The 24,686-nt window shown below is 41.3% G+C and overlaps 1 protein-coding gene across 3 annotated transcripts in view; it reads left to right on the forward strand.

Annotated features, from left to right (window-relative positions):
* Positions 1 to 490: 490 nt before the first annotated feature.
* The window catches only part of PIK3CA (phosphatidylinositol-4,5-bisphosphate 3-kinase catalytic subunit alpha), a 49,008-nt gene continuing 24,812 nt past the window's right edge, over positions 491 to 24,686 (forward strand). Inside the window, exons 1-4 of one of the 3 annotated variants that reach the window (XM_058187864.1) lie at positions 491 to 879; positions 2,684 to 2,728; positions 16,059 to 16,323; positions 23,830 to 24,244. In XM_058187864.1, coding sequence (XP_058043847.1) covers positions 23,893 to 24,244 — 352 coding nt within the window. In that variant the 5' untranslated portion in view covers positions 491 to 879; positions 2,684 to 2,728; positions 16,059 to 16,323; positions 23,830 to 23,892. Of the gene's footprint in view, positions 880 to 2,683; positions 2,729 to 16,058; positions 16,324 to 22,539; positions 22,693 to 23,829; positions 24,245 to 24,686 lie in introns of all 3 variants that reach the window. The other 2 variants (XM_058187865.1, XM_058187863.1) reach the window with 2 other exon arrangements.

Raw genomic sequence — 24,686 nt, forward strand, 5'->3', positions numbered from 1 at the left:
TAGTCTCTACTCAAAACCCCCAAAGCTTTAACCAAATCATTAGGGCAGAGAACCGGTTGTTAAATTACTTGAATCCCACCACTGGGCAAAACTCACTTAACAAATGTCTCGCTGAACAACAGAAACGGTGGGCTCTATTGGGGTCGTAAGTCGAGGACTACCTGTACACCATAGTTAAGGAAACGAAGACTTATTACAATGTGTGGCTCAGATCCCCCGCCCCCCCCCTCCTCCCGGCCCATGCCACAGCTCTCAAAACACCGCGCTTGCGTCACTGGGAGACGCATGCGCTTTGGAAACCGATCGGTGCCTGTGATCGGATTTCTCTTCCCCCCCCTCCCCCCCTTCAAACTCATGCGCGCGGCCTCTCTTCTTCCCAACGGCCGTTCCTTTGGTCTGCATCCGGGGTCGCCTCCTTTCGCTTCCTGTTCGGAGTGTGGGTGTGTGGGAAGGGGGAGAGAGAGAGGAGAGGGGAGTGGCGTAGGTGGGTGTTTTTGTTTGTTTGTCAGGGTGGAACGAAGGCGGAAGGAAGGAAAGAAAGAAGGGAAAGGGGTGGGGAGGCGGGAAGAAAAGAAAAGGAAGGGAAGGAAAAAAGCTCCAATGGCAGAGCGAGCCCCCGGCGCTGGCGCGCGTGCGCGGCCGCGGGGCCCAGTCCGCTGAACAGGAGAGCGGGAGCGCGAGCGAGCGAGGGAGGGAGCGCGCGGCGTGGCCGTGGCTCTGTCAAACACCCAGAGCGGCGGGAGCGCGCCCGCCGGCCCGCCCCCCACAGACCCGCTGGAACCTTCGGAGGAGCGGGCGATCACGGGCGTCGGCGACTGAGGGAAGCGGGGGTGAGGGACTCACTCGCCCCCGGACGCCTCAGATCCGGTCCGCGCCAAGGTGAGTAAACCGGCGAAGTGACGGTGGTCGGGAACCGAGACGGCGGGTGGATTGGCGGCAGGAGACGTCCGCAGTGGCGGAAAGGGGGCTTCGTGGGCTGCCGGGTCTCCCTTCTTCGGCTCGGAAGACCTCGCTGGGAGAAGCGGCGCCGCTCTTAGCCCGGAGCTTTGGGCGGGGAGAGGGCGAGGGGAAGCCCAGGCAGGGAACCCCGGCGGTCTCCAGCCTCCCTCGCTTAAGTCACCCTAAACAAGCTCGGGGCTTCGCCCACCTCTCCTCCCTTCATCTTATTGTCCTTCTTCGGCACCTGCTGAAATACAAAAGCTATTTTCAGCCTTTAAAACAAATCTGCATACGGGGCCCAAGGAGTTACAGGTAGTCCTCGACTTACAACACTGCATTCAGTGGCTGGTTGAAGTTATGGAGGAACTGTGGGGAGGGGGAGGGGAAACAAGTGACTTATGAGCGTGTTTCACACTTATGACCGTTGCCGCTTCCCCAGGGTCACGTGATTAATGTTCGGATGCTTGACAGCGGACTCGCGTTTATGACGGCGGTGTCCGGGGTGGTGGTGGTGGTGGGCTCATGTGATCCTCTTTTGTGACCAAAGTCAACAGGGAAGCCAGATTCAATTTAACAGCCGTGTTGTTGATTTAAGTACTGCAGTGATTCACTTGACAAGTGTGGTGAGAAAAGTTTGTAAAATGGGAAAGAACTCACTTAACAAATTTCTCACTTAGCCACATAAATTGGGGGGGGTCAGTTGTGGTCATAAGTTGAGGACTACCTGTTCATAGCTGTGGCTGGGAAACCTCATCAGCATCCCAAGTAGGAAATGTTCCCTGCTCATCCTTTGTATATTTTATTACATTTTCATTCCATCCTGATTTCAAGATGCTCAGGGTGTTGTTGCTGGCCTTCTTGCACTATTTCTCTGAAATAGAGCTTTCCCATGGACTTGTTTGAAAAGGTCTGTAAAAAGGAGCTAGGCTGAGGCGTTCCAAACTTTGTGATACACGACTGTGTCTCCCGAAAACAGCCAACAAGTTTGTGTGACACTCCTATGAATATTAATGATTTTATTGACTTGATGTTCAGCAAGAAGCAAACATGCCATTTACTTTTAGGAGTGGTTTTATTTATTGTGTTTCAATCAATTTATATGGCTGTCCATTTCACGACAGCAACTCTGGCTGGCTAATCTAAAATTAAAATTCAATAGAAAAAGAAAAATAACAATAACAATAACAATAAATATACAAAAAGTGTAGCTGAGGGAAACAACAGTTACTATAATAGCATCCATCTCACAGACCTCTTATACTTCAATAAAAGTAGATACAGCAATGTAACTTTCTAAAATAAAAAGAATGAAAATACTGAACTTCATTATCACCTTTCTACAGGCAATGCAAAGAATATAGCACTACTACACTGTGCTGAAACTGTGCCAATATTTGTTAGAACAGTTGGTTCCAATGTTGCTGGATGATGATAGTACATCATCAAAACCTGAAAATGTGTAAATATATGCTGAAATCAGGCTTTTGGCCATTTCATTTACATTAATGATCCCTGTCTGTGAAATACTTTAAAACTATCATAACCCTTAATTTGAGAACTCTTGAGTTGTCTATGTTTCTTGCAGCAATCTAGTGGTTGTCTGGTTTTTGAAATCCACCACTGATAATTCTGTATATCTAGTAGTAATATCTATCTCTCATCAACAGAAATTAATGCTGTTTTGTTTTCTTCTTCATCTTTTGCTTTCTTTCCATATCACTTTTCCCTCCTTGAACAATATTAGAGACAACTTCTGCAGGAAAGCCAAAAGGGTGGTGGGAACTTTAAGGTAAATGTTTATAATGCAGTAAGTGTTTTTCAGCCTTCCCTAAACTGATCCCTTCAAAATATGTTAACCTTTCAAGTCCCATAATACTTGGGTAATATGGCTGCAGACTGAGATTTATGGGAGTTGATCCAGTCATATCCAGAGTGTCACATTAGAGAAGACTGTCCTATTTGGGATTGCAAAATGTCAGTGGAAGATTATGATCCAGTAAACATGTAGTAGTCAAATTATAGACACATTAACTCAAGAGCACAGCTTAGTTTTCTACAGGGCTAATACATGCTGTGGACATGCCTTCCTTTTGTTTATTCCTCCATGCTCTTTCATACAAGATTTTTGATGTTTACTTGTATTCTGCCTTTATTATTTTTACAAATAACTCAAGGTGACAAACATATCCAACATTTCCTCCTCCTATTTTCCAACATGAATGTGTTTTCCTCCTCTCCAAATGTGATTGGGGGCGGCGAGACTTGTCAGTCCCTATTTCTTTACCTAAATTCTGCCATGTGATGGCCTTCTTGTTTTCCTGTTTCCTGGATCTTCTATTTCTATGGGCTGTTCCTCCCCAATCCTGTTTTTGTACCTTTTCCTCTTCTCTTGGGATTCTCATGTTTATATCCGTTACACTCTATCTTTCCTTTTTACAAAAGCAATTGTAGATGAATAGAATTCCCATACCTCTCCCCCCCCCCAAATTTTTAACTGTGGAATATTTACCTGGCTACCTAGTTAATATAGTTGGGGAAAACAGTAAAAACTGGAACATTGCAAATATTGTTTATTTATAAGTACAATTTTCAATAACAACAATCTGTCCCTTGCCATTTAGAGTGTTTCCATTTGCGTAAACAAACCTGAGTAGTCTCAGTTGGACTAGTAGGACAAAAATGTAGTTGATTACACCTTGCTCCATTTATTATTGCAGCAGTCTGGAATTCATTCTTGTGATTAACATAAGATGAGAGGAATATGGTTTCCATAAACACTGAGAGCTGCTTCTTAAGTAAACATTGACTTGAAAAACACATTTAGAAAGGCTTTAAAAAGAAGATATCACGGTAGCAAAGACAAACCTTACCAATGAATGTATTTATAAATAGCTCAGAACCACATTCCTTCCCATTCTTAAATTATATCATTAAATATATCCATGCTACCTGAAAAAACAAATTGTACCTTTTTATTGTAAGCTCCATGGTGGTGCAGTGGTTAAAATGCAGTATTGCAGGTTAACTCTGCCCACTGCCAGGAGTTTGATCCTGACCGGCTCAAAGTTGACTCAGCCTTCTCAGACTTCTATCAGCCTTCTATTTACCGACCTCAGCCTTCTGAGGTCGGTAAAATGAGGAGCCAGATTATTGGGAGCAATATGCTGACTTGTAAACCATTTAGACTTGTTCTGTAGATTTTTTTGTGTTTTTTAAAAAGTAATGTTTTACCAATTTGCTTGGAATCAATGTGGCATCAATGGAATCACATCAATGTGACCAGATCATAATTTCTCAGATCTTCCCAGGTCCTTTTTTAAACAGGGATGGAACACTGGTTACCATCTGGTACTGAGCTCTGTTTGAGTACAAGTTGCACATATTTTCTGTGATACTAGTGAGTTCACCTCTGAATTCTTTTAAAAACTCTTAGGTGGTTCAGGACTTTATTATTGATTGTTAAGGTTGTTTGCCCCAAGTTCTAAAACCTAGATGGAATAATTTGGTACACTGAAAAGAAGAATTACTCCTGTAATGAAATATATATGGTTATCAGTAAAGAAAATCTGAGCACAGTTATGATATTCTACAAAGATCTTTCTCTCCGAGTGTGAGTGAGAAAACTGCATGGTTTTCTTTATTATGTATTTCTTGAAACAAGGAAAATTCCAGTGTTAAACTCTCATACTTATGCTCACTCTGGTGTGATAATACTCTGAAATGTTTAATACATACACTCTAAGTATAAGTTACATTTCCTTCTTAATATGTATGTGTATTCAATACACTTTTTTCATTGTGTTAAGGGATAATAAACCATTTTATTGCATTGCCTTACTTGTACACAATATTTAGACTAATGCTGGATACCATATAGAAGTCTTTGAATTGTAACAGTAAACTTGGCCTTGACAATACAGAAATTTGAGAAGGTGGTGCAGAGACGAAAACAATATTGCAATGATTTGGCAATTCTATAGACATTTGTACACAGTTAGATATCTGCCTTCCAGAATACCAAACCATCTAAGATTTATTTGGTTCCAACTTCATCAGTATTTCAGAAAGTTATTAAAAATTTGAGTGTTTCCAGTGGTCTGAAGATTGGGCACTGTATGATTATAGTATTCTGTTAATATTATTTATTCTACATCATATTTTAAAATCACCATCCAGAATCACAGTTACAAGATGCTGCTACATAAATAGGTATAATAATAAACAAACCAAAGAATTGTTCCTTACATTTTTGAAGTTGAAAAAATTGTGAGCCTGGGGATTATCTTTGTTCCTTTTAGCAAATGTTACAGTATTTTTCAGAGTATAATACGCACCTTAGTTTTTGGGGAGGAAAATAAGAAAAAAGCTGATTGGCAGGTGGATTGATCTCCCGGAATACCCCCAATCAGCTATTCCCAGAGGTGAATTTTAGCAACAGTTTCCTTGGTTGTGAGCTCTGTACCTTGCTTTTTTTTTTCCTGCCTCTGAAACTTCTAAAACAGCTTCAGAAAAAAAGCCCCTGAAGCTCTGTTTGGGGGCTTCTTTGCTGAAGCTTCGTTTCTGATGCTTTTTTCAGTCTCTGAAACTTTTGAGAAGATGAGTGGGACTACATTCGCAGCATAAGATGCACCCAGATTTTCACCCTCCTTTTTGGGGAAAAAAGGTGTGTCTTATACTCCGAAAACTATGGTAAATTTCTTATTTTAAGAACAGCTGTCCTTTCCTAAGAGGAACTACAGTTCAGTAAGATATTAAATACAGAGTAATGAAGTAATATTATTGATTACAAGAAGATTCTACAGAGGGAAAATTATCTTCTGTTAATTTAGCCTGAAGTATAGAATAATAGGCTACAATTGACAGAATTACTGAATAACAGTTGGAAGGTACCTTGGAGGACTTCTAGTCCAACCTTTAGCAGGAGACTCTATACCATTCTGGACAAATGCTGTCTAATCTCTTCTTTAAAAACTCCAGTGTTGGAGCATCCACAACTTCTAGAAGCAAGTTGTTCAACTGATTGTTCTCACTGAAAGGAAATGTCTTCTTAATTCTAGGTTGTATCTCTTTGATAAGTTTCCATCTGTTGCTTCTTGTCTTGCCTTCAGATGCTATGGAGAATTGACTGAACCACTCCTCTATGTAATAGGCCCTCAAATGTTGGAAGACTGTTATAATGTCACCCTTAGTTTTTCTCTGTGTTAGACTAAAGATATCCATCTCTCATAATTGTTCATACATTTTAACCTCCAGTCTCCTAATCATCTTTGTTGTTGTTCTCTGCAGCAGAGGCTCAACATATTTGTCTATCATGGTGACCAAAACTGGATACAGTATTCCAAGTGTGGTCCTACTAGTGCAATATAAAGCGGTATGAACACTTTGCATGATCTTGATACTGTCCCTCTGTTGATACAGCCTAGAACTGCATTGGCTTTTTTGATAGTTGCAGCGCACTATTGACTCATACTTAAGCCATTGTCCACTAGGATTCCTAGATCTCTCTCACAATTACTGCTGTGGAGCCAGGTACCACCTATTCTACACCTATGCATTTGTTTTTGTTTTTTGCCTAAGCGTAAAATCTTACTTTTATCACCACTAAATTGCATTTGGTTGGATAGGGCCTAGTGTTCAAATCTGTCAAGATCCTTCTGAATCTTGAACCTAACTTTATATGTAGTAGTTTAAATTTTTTTTAAAAAAAATACATTTTTGTGTATTTGAAATTTTTTTGTTTTGATGTGTAATTTACAAAAACTAAGCTTGTGGATATTCCTTGCAAGGCAATTATTGCCTTGATTCTCTGGTGGGTTTATGGTAGGCATCTAGTTGGCCATTATGAGGAACTTGATTGATGCTTGATCTAATCCAGCAGGTTTATCCATCTGTTGGCAGAATTGGTTTTTGAGTTAGTTCTTGGAATGATGGTTTCTGGCAAAAAATACTATAAATTGGACTGACCTTGGGATGGTGCAAACGGCCAATCACCTAAAAGGCAATCACATGACCACGGGAACTTTGAATTCAAGTTATAAGTAACTGAGGAAGCCCATCATAACTTCAAACAGTTGCTAAATGACTGATCATAAATTGGGGATTATCTGGAGTGTAGTAATATTGTTCATTGACAATTATCTTTCAGTATAATTATAAATTTACATCTGATCTAGAAATAAAGATCACCAAATAGAAAAAAAAACCAGTTGTTTAACATTTGATGTCTTAATTGATCATTATTCAGAAGTAATATCAAGTCACTTTCACAGGGGTAAAAATGCTTGCCTATATGAAACAGCTGCTCCATATGCCAAAGATCTGTGGGAAGGGAACCACACTAAGATAGTGTAGCAAACACCAGAAACTTCTAAAACAATGTCACCAATAGAGCCAGACCAGAAGCCTTTAGGAAAACAAGAAACTATACCCAAAAGAAAAAAAAACTCCAAGCTTAAGAAACTGGAACTTAAACACATTAGAATAGGAAAACATTAAAACAAATATCCTAAAGAAAAGAACAAAGCCAGAGTAATTAAAGAATAGAATAGAGTAGAGTAGAGTAGAGTAGAATAGAATAGAATAGAATAGAATAGAATAGAATAGAATAGAATAGAATAGAATTTTTTATTGGCCAAGTGTGATTGGACACACAAGGAATTTGTCTTGGTGCATATGCTCTCAGTGTACATAAAAGAAAAGATACCTTCATCAAGGTACAACATTTACAACACAATTGATGGTCAATATATCAATATAAATCATAAGGATTGCCAGCAACAAGTTATAGTCATACAGTCATAAGTGGAAAGAGATTGGTGATGGGAACTATGAGAAGATTAATAGTAGTGCAGATTAAGTAAATAGTGTGACAGTGTTGAGGGAATTTGTTTAGCAGAGTGATGGCCTTGAGGAAAAAAACCTGTTCTTGTGTCTAGTTGTTCTGGTGTGCAGTGCTCTATAGCGTCGTTTTGAGGGTAGGAGTTGAAACAGTTTATGTCCTGGATGTGAGGGATCTGTAAATATTTTCACGGCCCTCTTCTTGATTCGTGCAGTATACAGGTCCTCAATGGAAGGCAGGTTGGTAGCAATTATTTTTTCTGCAGTTCTAATTATCCTCTGAAGTCTGTGTCTTTCTTGTTGGGTTGCAGAACCGAACCAGACGGTTATAGAGGTGCAAATGACAGACTCAATAATTCCTCTGTAGAACTGAATCAGCAGCTCCTTGGGCAGTTTGAGCTTCCTGAGTTGGCGCAGAAAGAACATTCTTTGTTGTCCTTTTTTGATGATGTTTTTGATGTTAGCTGTCCATTTTAGATCTTGCGATATGATAGAACCTAGAAATTTGAAGGTTTCTACTGTTGATACTGTGTTATCAACAAGAAGCAAGGCACACTACAAAAGAAAATGTTTAAAAGTACCAGAGTCATTACAAAATACAACAATATACAGGACATGCAAGAAGAAAATAATTAAATTACAAAAGAGGAACAAAAAAAGGATCTGGGATATGGCAAAAGATAAACACCAGGAAAAGATTAGCTCTAAAAGCAAAACTTGAAAAAAGCTGACATGAAGATTGGATTAATAAAAAACAATACTTCAAGCGCATCCACGCTAACATCACCCCTCTCCCTCCCGCTGAGATCACTCCTGGGACAAATACAGAACAAGATTAGGGCTATTAAATTATTCAGGAACACAAAGAGAACTACACAAAAGCCATAGAAACCAAACCCAAAGAAAAGGGTATAAAAACATAAAATTTACAGTTCCTGAGAATAAACTAAATAAAGAGTTCCGCCTTTCACGCAGCTGCTCCTGTTTGAATCCTTCCACTGCATCTCCCAACCGGGAAATTCGAACCTTGGAAGGGAAAGGCTTTACCTTTCAACAGATCCCAAAGCCAAAAGAACAAAACGTTTTCATCTTTTTCTTGGACATTGTAGTCCAAAACACAATGCAAGAACTGGCAAGATTGCTAATCTGCTCACTTTGTGGCTTTGCTAATCTGTTGCATAGTAACAGTGGCATTAAAGCGCTCCATGGCTTAGGACCGGGCTATCTACGGGACCGTCTACTGCCGGCTTCTATCTCCCATCGCCCGGTACGCTCCCACAGAAAGGGACTCCTCAGGGTGCCGTCAGCCAAACAGTGTCGACTGGCGGCCCCCAGGGGGAGGGCCTTCTCTGTGGGAGCTCCGACCCTGTGGAACGAACTTCCCCTCGGACTTCGACAATTACCTGACCTTAGGACCTTTCGCCGCGAACTTAAAACTTATTTATTTTTTATGGCTGGACTAGCCTGATTTTTATTTTTATTGGATTGGTTTTTAAAATTTTGTGATTTTACGGGGGAGTACGTTTTTTAACATTTTGGGCATTTAAATTAGTTTTTTAAGGGATGTTTTAATTATTGTGTGTATTTATATTTTATCTGCCTGTTCACTGCCCTGAGTCCTTCGGGAGAAGGGCGGTATACAAATTAAATTATTATTATTATTATTATTATTATTAGAATCTGATTGTTCCAAACCATTCAAAGAACTGCATGTTAAAATGCCGATAATTCTACAGCTAAATCACAACATTATTTCTAAAAATGTACTGTGTTCAAGAAATGCCTGTAAACATGTTTCAGTAAGTATGAGACAAGATACTATAATTTATTTCACATAGTAAAATGGAGCTGATATTTAATCAGCATGTTTTCTGAGATAGATTTACATTACATTACAAATACTTTACATAATCAAATACAGATGTGTAGTCACCTGGAAACGTAAAGGGCAGATAAGAGTGATTATAATACATCTGAACAATGACCAATTGATTTTTTAAAAATTTTTGTATTGTTTTAATTGTTGACTTATTAAGTTTTTTCCCAACAAACTACTATAGGTTTTTCCTACAGGAAGGAAAAATACATTAACAAAATCTGGATTTGAATAAGCTACATAGACACTCTTAGAAATAAAAATAAGTGATTGCAGCTAGGGAAGATAAACCTAATTTGGGATTAATAAGGATAGTGTACAAAACATTTTCAAACTTCTCTAATCTGAAATTTTGTGAAATGTCCTATGCAGAACTGCTTTTTCTACACTTTGGAAGTCTTTTGTACTTGCAAAGCAGCCACAATGGGCTCTAAAATACCTTGAGAAGACCCAGTCTCCACCAACTTCCACTGCTAGCACTTCTAAAACACCAACTCAGCCAAGATGCTTGGTAAATAAATCTGCAAAACCCTCACTGGCTTCACCCACCATATTCTCCACCTATGAGGGAGATCTGATTTGATGCTACCTGAAAACGTCAGCTTGGATTGCAAGTACAATTTGTCTTTATTGGTAGAGTTGGATTAGACAGGAATGGTGGGGGAAATGGACAATTTCTCTCCAAGTGAAGGAGGAAACTACGTCCCTTCTCTTTGGTATTGGAATTTGCCAACTAGAACAGGGGACGTTAAGATCTGTCTTTTGTTATGGTCAGACCATTCTCCCATTGTTTTCTCCAATTCTCCCATTGCTTTCCCCCCCTTCCAGAAATACAGGCCCAATTGATGGATTATTCTAGGAGTCTGTTAGATCTGCTTGGTTTCCAGAGAGCATCTGGATTATTTCATTAGCAACTGATGACAATATGACATGGAATTGCAATTTTCCTAAACATATCCACAACTTGAGATTGACATAATCAAAGGCCTTTCCGTAATTATTGAAGCATATCCTGACTTTTACTTTGTATTCTTTGGCTTTCTCAGTTGGCATTTTATTTGTTTGTTTGTTTGTTTGTTTATATTTCATACTTCTTAACCACCCATCTCCCTCAGAGAAGAGCTCTGGGTGGTGATGGCATGCAAAATTAACAATATTGTACCAAATGTACCATGGTTTGCACACTTTGTGAAGTCTTTCTTTGATACTGATATATAAACTGATCTCTTCGAATCTTTTGGCAAATGTGTCCTCCTTCAGCTTTACTAGAATTGTTTGATTAGAACCTTCACCTTTTTCTTCTATTGCTTGTCATATTTCTGTAGATATTCTATAAATTCCTGTATTCTTCCAACTTGTAATGATTAGAATGGCACTCTAACTTCATATTCTAGTACTAGCGGTCCTTATAAAAAAGGAATATTTTTCTACTATTTTGGATGTTAACATTTCTACTGTACACAATTTAATATTATCTTTCTTTGATCTACTTAGAATCTGTCCATTAGCATCCATTGAGAGAGCCAGTTTGGTTTAGTGGTTAAAGCATCAGGCTAGACACCGGGAGACCATGAATTCTAATCCTGCCTTTCACATAAAAAATGCAGGGACTTGTCCAGGCAGTCATCAGGAGTCAACATTGACTTGAAAGTATGCACATACACACATATGCACACACACCCCACCACCACCATCCTTTAGCTTATTAATTCAAAGTTGGAACCTCCTTCAGTGTTTGGGGAGGTTTTGGAAGACTCTCATCTTTTTTCTGTCTGTTTCACTCTTCCGTGTCTTTATAAATGTCATTGCAATGCTGCTTTTTGTCTCATCTAATAGCTCTATGAAATTTTTTAAGTTCCTTTTAGAGATCATATATTTCTTGGCTTTTGCTTCTCTTCTTAACAATTTCTGCCATTTGATCTGAGATTTATTTTGAGTTCTTGTGTTTCTGTATCGTTTGTTTCGTATTCATCCCTAACAACTTACTTCATTTCATTCCATGGTTCTCTGGTTGCCTATCATTGGACTTTAAAACAATTCCTAACGTTCTCCTTGAACATGCTAGGTATGCAATGAAATTCATATCATGGAAACTGGTTGGTTTTCTTCTTCCACTTTAGCTTAATTTGGAACTTGCACATGAATTGTTCCACTGCCAAATCCTGGTAACCTCTTTGCTGTAAAAAGCTCTGTTTTTCTATTCCATTGTATAGTATAATACAGCTGATTTGATTTCTTTATATTCTTCTGGTGATGGTACATGTGGGAGACTAGAAATGTTGTGGAAGACTGTATTAGCAATGAAGAAATAACTGGATTGGCAGAAATTAAGTCATCCCCCTGTTTCATTTCTAATGCCATGCAATCCGACTGTTTTCTCTTAATATTTTCAGCTTAGGCATCCCGATCTTCAACCACAAGCAGCGCAACCTGCTTGAAAGTTCTGTTGATCATGATTGAACTTGAAAATCATCAACCTTTTGTTTTTCTTCTGCATCAGTGATTGGACCATAAACTTGGATAATCAACATATTAATGGGTTTTCCAAGAGGTCAACTGATGATATTCATTGACTGCATTGTGTCCAAGTATTGTCTTGCTTTATCTTTCCTGACTATAAAAGCAGTCCTCTTCCTCCTCCTTTTGTGTGTGTGTCTGTGTGTGTGTCTCTGTTCTGAGTAATAAATAGTCCAATTCCAGTCCTTTTCAATTTACTGCTGCCTGTCAAAATGTGGCCGGTTCATTTCATTTTTCATTATGTTAAGCTTTCCCACATTCATACTTGTTATTGTACATGTTTCCGCTATAAAATCTGTTTTTTGTACTTTGAAACTTCTTTTCCTGCATTGCAACAGTAGCAGCCAGAGGCCCTGAAGGCTGAACTAACAACTCTAAAAGATCCTCTGTTCTTCCTCAATAGTATAACAATAACAGAGTTGGAAGGGACCTTGGAGGTCATCTAGTCTAACCCCCTGCTTACTCAGGAGACCTGTACTAGGGATTCGAACCTCCAAACTGCCGACCTTTCTGATCAACAAGCTCAGTGTTTTAGCCACTTAGTCAAAGATTTGTTTTTGGATTTTATATTGTTATTCTGAAACTTCAAGTAGATGATGCCAGCATGATGCACAGGGTGCTATCCAACCTGTGGAGTTCATTGTCCACTAAATCTTCAATCACTTTATATTGTTGATCCATACAATTTTCTTGATAAAATCCCAGATTGGATTACAGATAATCCTGATTTAGCTATCACAATTAGGATCAGGAATTTGCTCACTGAGTGAAGCTATGACTGTGTTTTATAATCTTATTCAGTTTTCCTTTGTTTTATAGACCTGCAAAGATTGTAGATGTGATTGGTTATAAAGTTATTTTTTCATCACCATTGCAACTATGAACAGTCATTAAACAAGGCAGTTACTAAACAAGGACTACCTGTACCATTACCTTTTCCCACACAGGACGAAACAATTCCTTTGCCATTCTCACTAAAATGATTTTCCAACTCCAACTTTCTAACCCTGCTTTCTTTATCTGAACAGTTGGAGTGACTTTAACATCTTGGGTGATCCTACATTTTTCACCCATCCCTCTCAGGAATTTCTCCCCACCTCCACAATAAGGCCAGACAGTGGAAGGGGTATTCTTACAAAAAAAAAATATTGATATTTTCAGTACATCCTGGATCAGGCTAATTACAATCCCATCTATGATAGCTGTCCTGTACGTTGCATGTTCTGTGTTGCTGTCTCTACTGATGTGGGTTATTAATATACCGGGATGCCGGCACCCCGGTACAGTCAGCCGCAGCTGACTGTGGGGGGCGAGTTATTGGCCCCAATGGAAAGGGTGCGCAACTTGGGTGTCCTCTTGGATGGGCGGCTGTCATTCGACGATCATTTGGCGGCCGTCTCCAAGAGGGCTTTTCACCAAGTACGCTTGGTTTGCCAGTTGCGCCCCTTCCTTGACCGGGATGCCTTATGCATGGTCACTCATGCTCTTGTCACTTCCTGTTTGGATTATTGCAATGCTCTCTACATGGGGCAGCCCTTGAAGTGCACCCGGAGGCTGCAGCTAGTCCAGAATGCAGCTGTGTGGGTAATAGTGGGAGCAACTCGTTGCTCCCATGTAACACCACTCCTGCGCAGTTTGCACTGGCTTCCAGTGGTCTTTCGGGTGCGCTTTAAGATTTTGGTTACCACCTTTAAAGCGCTCCATGGCTTAGGGCCCGGGTACTTATGGGCCCGCCTGCTGTTACCCTATGCCTCCCACCGACCCGTACGCTCACACAGAGAGGGCCTTCTCAGGGTGCCGTCCGCCAAACAAAGTCGGCTGGCGGCCCCCAGGGGTAGGGCCTTCTCTGTTGGAGCTCCCACGCTTTGGAACGAACTTCCCCCTGGTCTACGTCAAGCGCCTGATCTTCGGACTTTTCGCCGTGAGCTGAAAATGCACCTATTTATTCAAGCGGGACTGGCTTAGAAGTTTTACTAAATTTTAACTGGGGCTATTTATATTTTAGGGTTTTAAACTGTTTTAATTTTGGCCATCTTGTAATATGTTTTGTTTTAGTCTTGTTTTAAAGTGTATATTGTGGATTTTTATTTGGCTGTACACCGCCCTGAGTCCTTTGGGAGAAGGGCGGTATAAAAATCGAATTAAATAAATAAATAAATAAATAAAATAAATATATTTTTTATTATAGTCTAATTTTGGAATCCTTTTCTGAGCCTCACACAATGTTGCTTAATCAAAAAATAATATGTTGTTTTACATGTGCATAGTTTGTATTTTGTAACTTGGTGATATTAAGTAATTTAATGTAAAAATATAAATTCTTACATGTCAAATTAGTCTTATGTATCCGTTACAGAAGAGGCAGTAAGGAAGGGATTATAAATTTTAGAAAGATGTGAAAGAAAGATAAAAGTCAGCTCAGTCTCTGAAGTTTGTTTTTTTAAGTAACTTCAGAAAACAGAAATGACAAGTTACTAAGTACCTTGTAAATGAATATAGACATGTATTGATTGATTGGATTCTTAAGGCTGCCCAACTCCAAGAAGACATGCTCTATATTTAGGATATCAGCTTTAATCAATAACTAATAAATTGGAACAAATATTAATTGGTAATGCTATGAGGGGATGCGGTGGCTCAAGGGGATGTGGTGGCTCACATGGCTAAGACGCTGAGCTTATCGATCGAAAGGTTAGCAGTTCAGCTGTTCGAATCCCTAGTGCTGCCGTGTAACGGGGTGAGCTCCCGTTACTTGTCCCAGCTTCTGCCAACCTAGCAGTTTTGAAAGCACGTAAAAATGCAAGTAGAAAAAAATAGGGACCACCTTGGTCGGAAGGTAACAGCGCTCCGTGTGCCTTTGGCATTTAGTCATGCCAGCCACATGACCATGGAGACGTCTTTGGACAGTGCTGACTCTTCAGCTTTGAAATGGAGATGAGCACCGCCCCTTAGAGTCGGGAACGACTAGCATATATGTGCAAGGGGAGCCTTTACCTTTACCTTTTATGAAGCATAAAACAGAATCTAAGGTTACAGAGAAAAAAAATTCTATGATCTCTGCCCCTAAAACCCCTTTCCCATTCTATAGTATTGTTGGAAGTTAAAACCCATTCCTTTCCTAGAAAAATGAAATATTTTAGGGTATACTAAAAAGGCAGAATATTTCCCCTAAAAGAGAAGTAGAAACTCAGAGAAGCAGAAACACAGCCCCCCACCTTTATTAATGGGCCATTAAGGCCTGGAACAGTCTATTCTACATAACAAAGATCTACCTCCTTCAGGCAGAGCCATTTAATTGCTTTTCATTGCTCCACCCACCAAGTTTCAACCAAACACAGACAACCTAAAAGGCCAGCTATGACCTCTGACAGCAACCAATCAGCATACTCTTCCTGCACCCCAGGAAGTTCAAAGTCAGAGAGGGTATAAAACCCAGGGACTCTCAGCATCTCCATCCTTTTTTTTTCTTCACCCAACATCTTTAAGGCATGTGATCCATTAAAACCATCTTTCCAAACAGTCAGCATGTTTCCAGTGTCTTTTTCCCCACTTGGAGCTGAACCCAGAAGGACATTTCTTCCAACAGTATATAATATTTGAATGCAGTATTTGCAGGCTAATTCAGCTCACTGCCAGGAGTTCGATCCTCACTGGCTCAAAGTTGACTCAGCCTTCCATCCTTAGTAAAATGACCCAGATTGTTGGGGATGATATGCCAACTCTGTAAACTGCATAGAAAGGGCCGTAAAGTACCATGAAGCAGTATATAAGTCTCAGTGCTATTGCTATTACTATCTGAGTCCTTCTGTCTATGTAGCTTTCCATGATATAACTTGTTGAAATAATTCTTTTTTCTCTGTCTGTCTATCTGTCTGTCTCTCTTTTCTAGGGTAGTCATATGACTTGGACGTTTACCCTTCAATAGCTATGTTGAATTTGATTATAAGTTTAGTGTTTTCCGTAAAAAATCAAACAGTATGATGTCTAAGAGTTGAGAAGAAGTTCATATAAAAATTGTAGAATGTTTCTGGACGATAGAAAAAATCCATTCTTATATTGCAACAATTGGATAACACAGAAGTTCCCAATAATGTGACCATCATGTGAAGTAGGGAGCTGTGTGGGATCTCCCTGTTCCAAAATAATACATACAGGTATATTTTTATTTTATTTGCTTGTTTATTTCTCTCCCAAATCCACTAGTTTGCAGGTACTGTGATTTTTGTTTAGGAGCAATAAGGAAGTCATATCGTCTACTCTTAACTTGCAGAAACAAATAAGATATGTGACAAACATTCAAACGCTGCTGTACCTTAATTCCAAGCATAATAAAAAAAGCTTTAGGCTTTTAAAAAAACTGTTTCTAGGGAATCCTTTGAAGAGTTGATACCCTGACTAACAAGAAGAGTATGACTGAAGTTTGTATGTGACTTTATTGGAGTAAACACCATTCTTTTAACTGGGAGATATTAATTGGACACAGTCCAAGAATAAATTAGACTTTGCCTTTGTTAAGTTCAAAATATTTCAATCCTTTGCATTTTTAAAGATCCAGTTTCAGTTTACATTAGTCTTATGTACTTTTATTGGTTAGTGCAGAAATTCTCAAACCTGAATTACATTGAGACCTTCTCCGTTATGGTGGAGACAGCAGTCAGAGTGGGTGGGTGAAGCTCCTCTGTTCAGATTGGATAACTGAGTCTGTTGAAGCTGAAAGTCCCGCCCCTTGCTGCTGGGAACCCCAGATTTTGACTCAGTTGTTCAGCCTGGACGGTTGCGTTGTGGATTTCTCCCTGCCTGACTTGCAGGATACATACTTGTGAGTAACATTTTTCTTATTTTTTCTCCGCTGGCTGCAGAAGTGATTATTACTTCTGCTTCAATCCTGTTGAGCTGCAGGCGTTCCAGGATATTTTTGGTGGGGTTTTTAGCGCCCCCGAAGCCAGCAGGGATTGGATGAGTGGAGTTATTCACTCCCAGTATCGTTGGGGCAGCTTCTAGCACTGCCGAGGGCTTGCTGGGCGGTATAGAAATTGTTTGGATTAGTTTGCCGCCCGGCTTTAATTATGATCGCTGAGGAGTTTGGTTTCCGCTCCCACAGGGTAGCCTGCAATTTACCCAGCCCTCCGTCTCCTATTTTGCACGATCTGATTTTTCCCGCCAAAAACTGTTTAAATGGATCCCTTATTGCAGCTGCGGAAGGAGACGCTTAGAGCTTAGTGCTCACTCCGCCTCTCCCCTATCCAAACTCCGGCGGCCATTTTGAGCACATTTGGAGTGAGTCTTCAGAAGATTAGTCCTGAAGTTTACATTAGGCGGAGTTAGGGGCTAATTTGGGCGTGGAGCTTTGTGCTCTCATTATTTCAGCTGCAGTTCTCCTCCAGTTCGGACTTTATTAGTCTCTCTATTGGTGGCCGCCATTTTGAATTTAAAAAAAAAGAAAAAAAAGAGGAGAAGTGATTCTTTGGCCTTATTGAGGTCTAGAAACTTAATATTTCATCATGCCTAAGGCCTTGGCAAAATCCAACAAACGCCAGGGGTCTCCATTGCCGGAGGAGCAAGGTCCATCAGGAGGGGTCTCTCCCAAGGCCCCTATTGCAAAGTGCAGCCGTGTTTCCAAGCAGAAAACCAAGGCCCCACCTACTTCAGGCCGCAGTAAGTCGTCTAAAGCATCTCTGAGGGATGAGCAGAGAAGAGATGAAGCAATACAGAGAATATGTAGTAGGGCAGTCTCTAATTTACCCTCTTCTTCAATGGCCAATCCAGAACCCAGTACTTCTGCTGGGTCTCTTATTCGAGAGGGTATTATTTCTACCTCTCCTGGTCAAGCTTCCTTACAATGTTGCCCAGGGGATATTCCTACAGATCCCTTCCTCCAGTTTCTCATACAGTTGATGCGCCAGTTATTGAGTCTCCTGAGGAGTTTTCTCAGATAGTTCCTTCTACTGCAACCCACGTTGTTGGTCAGGGGGCAGAGCCTCTTTTGCCTGTTTCGCCACATATTCAGGCAATCATTGAACAGACGATTCAAAGGACCCTTTTATCGGGCATGCAGATATCTGAGAGGGCTTCCTTGTCCCATTCAAGGCTATCAGTGAGGGAGGAGGATCCTGAAGAGGAGGAAATGCAGTCACAGCTGGGTACAGTCTCGCCTACCCACTCAGTAACTAGCCATCCCTCTCTTTTGGAGGGATTAGAAAGGGGAGATCCTGACCTGTCTGAAGATGAAGGGTTATTACCTGACCAGCCGGCATTTACTGGTCTTTTTCCTCCTAGTCTTTTTAATTCCTTGCTTTTCAAGGCAAAGAATGTGGCTCAATTGAGTTCTTCCTCGGATCAACCTGTGGCATCATCCTCCAAGGGTGCATCTGACATTCTTTTTTCTGAACCTGACCGAGTTCCGGATTCTATTCCAGCACCCCCACTTTTCATGGACGTAATCAAACGCCAGTGGACAGCCCCTGGTTCTTCTACGGTTCCTTCCTCAGCAGACAAACGTTTTCTTCAATGTGGACCCCAAATTAGCTTCAGCTCTACAGACACCCACTGTAGATGGTCCAGTTGCAGCTCTGGCATCTTCCTCATCCATTCCGGGCCAGCCTGAAGAGAACCTTCGTCCAGAGGATAGACGGGCGGAGCAAGTCCTGCAGAGAGCTCATCTAGGTGCAGCTTGGGCAATCCGGTCGGCTTCTTCAGCATCTTTCTTTAATAGGTCCACCTTGTTGTGGCTCAGACAATTACAGGATAAACTTCCAGCAGAGGATACTCGTATCCACCAGGACCTGAATAAGATAATTGCAGCTGTTCAATTTTCGGCGGATGCCACTTTACATGCCATACGTTTTGTTTCCAAATCCATGGCTTCAGCTTTGACGGCTCGACGCTTACTCTGGCTTAGACATTGGCAGGCGGATGCCCGCCACAAATGGAGGCTGGCATCGGCTCCCTTCGCAGGGGAGCTACTTTTGGTGCTGCGTTGGACCTCTATTGGTCGAGACTAAAGACAAAAGAAAGATATTACCTTCAGTCTATCGCAGAGGAAGCCAGATTTACTCCCTTTCTCGTCAATCTTCCTTTCGAGGTTCTGAATGGGGGGCTGGTTCTTCCAAGTTCCAGGGGTCCTGGGCTCCTAGACAAAGAGGAGGTCATGATAGAGTTTCACGGGGTAGGCCCTTTCCTTCCAAGCGGCCCTTTCGTGGAGGAGGAAGTCGTCCATTCAAGGCCATCGATAGGTGCATTGCTAGTCCTCCCATAGGGGGCAGGTTAGCCCATTTTACGGATCAATGGGAGTTCACTACTTCTGATAATTGGGTTAAGAATACAATTCGATACGGTTTGTCTCTGGAATTTGTTTCCTTTCCAAAAGATTTTTTCATTCGCTGTCCGGTATCTAGGAACAGGGATAAACGGGTCCATATGGCGGCAGCAGTTAAGCATTTAATGGAGATTAGGGCTATTCAACCAGTTCCCGTAAGGCAAAGGGGACATGGGTTTTATTCTCTTTTGTTCCTAGTTCCCAAATCTTCGGGGGGCTGGAGGCCCATTTTAGACCTCAAGAGACTAAATCGTTTTATTGTTTATCATAAGTTTAAAATGCACTCTCTTCGCTCGATTCTAGATGGCGCTCGAAGGGCGACTTCCTCACTTCCATAGACCTCACTGAAGCTTATCTTCATATCCCTATTTTCCCGGATCATAGGAAGTTTCTCCGGTTTTGTTATAAGGGGGTTCACTATCAATATAGGGCACTGCCCTTTGGGTTGTCTTCTGCCCCGAGGGTTTTCACTAAGATCTTGGCTGCTATGGCAGCTCATCTTAGGTCCATACCTATTCGACTTTATTGTTATTTGGATGATATTTTAATTTTATCATCGTCAGAGTCAATGGCCAGAAGGGATTTACAGATTGTAGTTCAGACTCTTTCTTTACATGGCTTCTCTATTAATATAGAGAAAAGTCATTTGACCCCCTCAACCTGTTTACTTCACTTAGGAGCAAATATTGATTCCATATTAGGTAGAGTCTCTTTATCTCAGGAGAGACAGAGTAGTTTAAGATCTTTAGCTGGTTCTTTAATAAAGAAAAGCAGAGTTTCCTTGCTGTCATTATCCCAACTCCTGAGAAAGATGATTTCAACCATTTCCATCGTTCCATGGGCGAGATTTCATACTAGAGACCTCCAGTGATTCCTGTTGCCATTCCAAAAACCGGGCACAGGCAATTCCACCTCCAAAGTCCTACTGCCCAAGGAGGTTCGCAAGTCCTTCTTCTGGTGGTTGTCATCGGCGATTTCCAAGGGATCTCCTTTGCACGAGCCTCATCGTTTGGTGGTAACTACGGATGCCAGACTTTTCGGTTGGGGTGCACACCTCAAATCGCTGCTGGCTCAAGGGAGCTGGTCCATCACTGAACGCCGTTTTCCTATCAACCGGCTAGAGCTACAGGCTATTTATCTAGCTCTTTGTTTTTTTCCAGAACCATCTATCAGGCAAGCATGTACTGGTGCTCACGGACAATATCACAGCCAAGGCTCATGTCAACCGACAAGGGGACACCAGATCCAAGTCCTTGATGAAGGAAGCAAGGACCCTATTCCTGTGGGCAGAACAGAATCTTCTGTCCTTAACTGCAGAACACATCTCAGGGGTGTCCAATATTCAGGCAGACTGGCTCAGTCGTCAAGTCATCGACCAGGCGGAGTGGCGTCTGCATCCAGATCTGTTCAACGACCTCTCACGTCGATTTGGCACTCCAGTGGTGGACATGTTCGCAACACGGCAGAACACGCAGCTTCCTCGTTTCTTTGCCAGGTTTCCAGATCATCTAGCAGAGGGAGTCGATGCTCTTCGCAGTCCATGGCCAGAGGGGTTACTCTACGCGTTCCCGCCTCTCTCAATCATCCCGAGAGTGGTCCGTCGGATTCTGGAGGAACAGGCAGAGGTCATCTTAATCGCCCCTCACTGGCCTCGGAGGTCTTGGTTCGCAGATCTCAAGTCGCTGTCAGTGGCTCCCCCCTGGAGGATTCCTCCCAGCAGAGTGTCGTTATCTCAAGGGGCTCTGGTTCATCCAGATCCTCTATGGCTCCAGTTGACCGCCTGGCGCTTGAGCGGGGCGCCATGAGAAGAGACAATATGTCTGCCAGGCTTATCCGGACTATGTTAGCGTCCCGGAGGCCTTCCACTGAGCGCATTTACTCAGCCTCTTGGCGGGCTTTTTGTTCCTGGTGTCAAAGGGCGGGGGTTTCTCCACTCCGGGTTTCCATTTTGCATATATTGGAATTTTTGCAGGAAGGGTTAGACAAGGGGTTAGCTCCCAACACACTTCGTAGACAGGTAGCAGCTATTTCCACGGTTTTATCCTGTGATCCACTGACATACTTGTCTCAACATCCTTCTATCAGGAGGTTTTTCAAGGGGGCCAAAAATTTATGTCCTCCCGTGGTCCACAGATATCCCACTTGGGATCTTTCGCTGGTCCTAAATTCCCTAACAGGGCCTCCTTATGAGCCATTGAGGTCTACCTCTCTGAGGCTATTAACTTGTAAGGTTGCCTTTTTGGTGGCTATCACCTCTGCCAGAAGGATTTCAGAATTAGCTGCCCTCTCTGTCCGCAGTGATCTTTGTGTTTTCCATCCGGATCGAGTGGTGCTCCGTTTGGATCCTTCATTCATTCCTAAAGTAAATTCAGTTTTCCATCGCATGCAGGAACTTAATTTGCCTAATTTTTGCCCTCACCCAGTCCACGGGTTAGAGTGCCGTTGGCATACTTTAGATGTTCGAAGAGCTTTGAGAATTTACATTAAGAGAACAGCAGAGTTAAGGAGAACAGAGTCCTTGTTTGTGTCTTTCCTTCCTGTTTCTTTAGGGCGTAAAGTGACATCGTCCACTATAGGCAGATGGATTAGGCATACGATAGCTAAGGCTTACGAGATGAGATCCCTGCCTAGGCCCCCGCATTCCACTCGCAGTGCAGCTACCTCAGCGGCCTGGTCTACTCAGGCATCCTTGCCAGAGATATGCAGGGCAGCCACCTGGTCGTCGCCCTCTCTGTTTATTAGACACTACAGAGTAGACAAGTATGCTTCGGCTGAAGCTGCCTTTGGCCATAGGGTGCTGCAGCAGGTACTTGTATCTGAGGTTGAATCTGTCCAGACCGATCCCTCCCGTAGTTAGGGACACTAGGCTTTGGTATGTCCCACTCTGACTGCTGTCTCCACCATAATGGAGAAGGGGCATTGGTACTTACCTGAGATGCACCTTCTAGTTCAGTGGAGACAGCAGTCAGCCCCTCCCTATTTCGGTCTGGATCCTCTTTTGTTTGTTTGTTTTGGATAATAAAATTTGTTTCTCTATTTTCCATGACGCATTGAGTCTGGTTTTTCTCGCCTTCATCAAAATCTGGGGTTCCCAGCAGCAAGGGGCGGGACTTTCAGCTTCAACAGACTCAGTTATCCAATCTGAACAGAGGAGCTCCACCCACCCACTCTGACTGCTGTCTCCACTGAACTAGAAGGTGCGTCTCAGGTAAGTACCAACGCCCCTTCTCTGCAAAATGTACTAGAGTGATCAAGGTCTAACTTGAGAGACTTAAATTTAAAAATTCCATGAATGGTGGGGGGGGAGAGGTCTGTTAAAGTGGGTATGCATGTGTGCTTTATGTATGACAACTATCCATGTGTGTATAGCACAAACAAGGTTCTCGCACAGAGCTTTTTTGCTCTATGAGTTTAAGAACATATGTGTTTACCTAATGCAAATCTAGTAAAGTTTCCTTGTTACTTTATTAAAAATTTAATTTACCCTTGCATTTGGAATGGGTTTTTTTAAATAAAAAAGGGGTTAATTTTAGTCAAATATGGATATTCTTATAATTATAGCAAAAGAATTAGAAACTGAAACATACTACATTTCTATCCAGTGACTCAGGTTTCTGATTAAGCTATCATTGGAGGAGGTATTGGATAGGGAGGGAAGAATCTTATCCACGGCAGCTAATGTATGTCATGGTAAACTGGCTGGACTCTTAATATTTGTTCCAAAATCTGTTTATGGCCAGAACTGTGATGCTTTTAACTTCTGACCAAATAGCTGTATACCTCTTCCAGCCTTCAGGATATTCCTTAAAACCTCCACCTCTCCCTTATCAACCTTTGTGGTTTAAGCTTGTTTCAGTTTTTGTAACTTTAATCCATTTTTATATTTATAATTGTTGGATTTTGCTTTATCTAGATGTAAGCCGCAAAGTGTTGCCTGAAGCATTGGGGAGGGGGGATAAATTTAATTAATTGTATAATTAATTAATTAATTAATTAATTAATTAATTAATACCTGATCACACTACCTTTCTCTTCTGTTAAACTGTATCTGGCAAATTTGTCCATCTTTGATTGCTGCCATTTCTGTTTCCTATTTTCTGTTGGGTGGTTTTTTTAGGTCCCTGTTAGGCATGGTGAAATACTTTGTCACTGCAAACATGCTCCTAGCCAAACGTTATTAATTTTTCGATGAGCCATAGGTGGTACAATTAACCTAATCATGAAGACTGGAAGGAAAATTTTTGATGAATCTTGTATTTGTTGTTGCAGTGCATAATTCTGAAGGTGTGATAAGAGATAAATTGTGATTGTGAAAACTCACATAAACCTATTTATCTTTACTTAGTCTTTCCTACAGGAATCTACAATCATAGTTTTTTGATATTATTCAAAGAAGAGGCCTAACAAAATGCCTCCACGACCATCATCCGGTGAATTATGGGGCATGCACTTAATGCCACCAAAAATCCTAGTAGAATGTCTTCTACCTAACGGTATGATAGTGACTTTAGAATGCCTCCGTGAGGCCACCTTGTTAAATATTAAACACGAACTATTTAAAGAAGCTAGAAAATACCCTCTCTATCAGCTCCTTCAAGACGAGTCATCTTACATTTTTGTAAGTGTGACCCAAGAAGCAGAAAGAGAAGAATTCTTTGATGAAACCCGGCGATTGTGTGATCTGCGACTCTTCCAGCCTTTTTTAAAAGTGATAGAACCAGTGGGCAACAGAGAAGAGAAAATTCTGAATCGAGAAATCGGTGAGGCCTGCTCTCTTAATTTATTGCAACTGTACATATCATTTACTGTTTACTGGGCCTATATATGATTTATTGCATGCAATTTAAAATACTTCTAAAGAAAGGTGTCTCACTTCCCTCCAACCTCAGGGGGAACTGATTCATATGATAGGCACTGTTAGTTTTCAGGAAATGTGATTGAACGACCTTTCACCTGATTTTAATTGGGTGAGGAGATACATTATCTGCATTGTGGTGTATGCAAAATAATAATTTAGTAAATGTTTGAATACTTCCTCAACTGTGTTGACTGCCAGTCTTCTAGCACAATCTAAAGTGGTGGTGCTAATCTTTAAATTATTTGGGGCAAGAATATATCAAGGAAGATTTTCTTTCATATGGAGCTATCTACGCATTTACTCTAGCCTCTTTTATTTATGTTTTTGCTCTTGTTTTTAGTATT

The sequence above is a fragment of the Ahaetulla prasina genome, chromosome 6, assembly GCF_028640845.1.
Source record: "Ahaetulla prasina isolate Xishuangbanna chromosome 6, ASM2864084v1, whole genome shotgun sequence".
Classification (NCBI taxonomy): domain Eukaryota; kingdom Metazoa; phylum Chordata; class Lepidosauria; order Squamata; family Colubridae; genus Ahaetulla; species Ahaetulla prasina.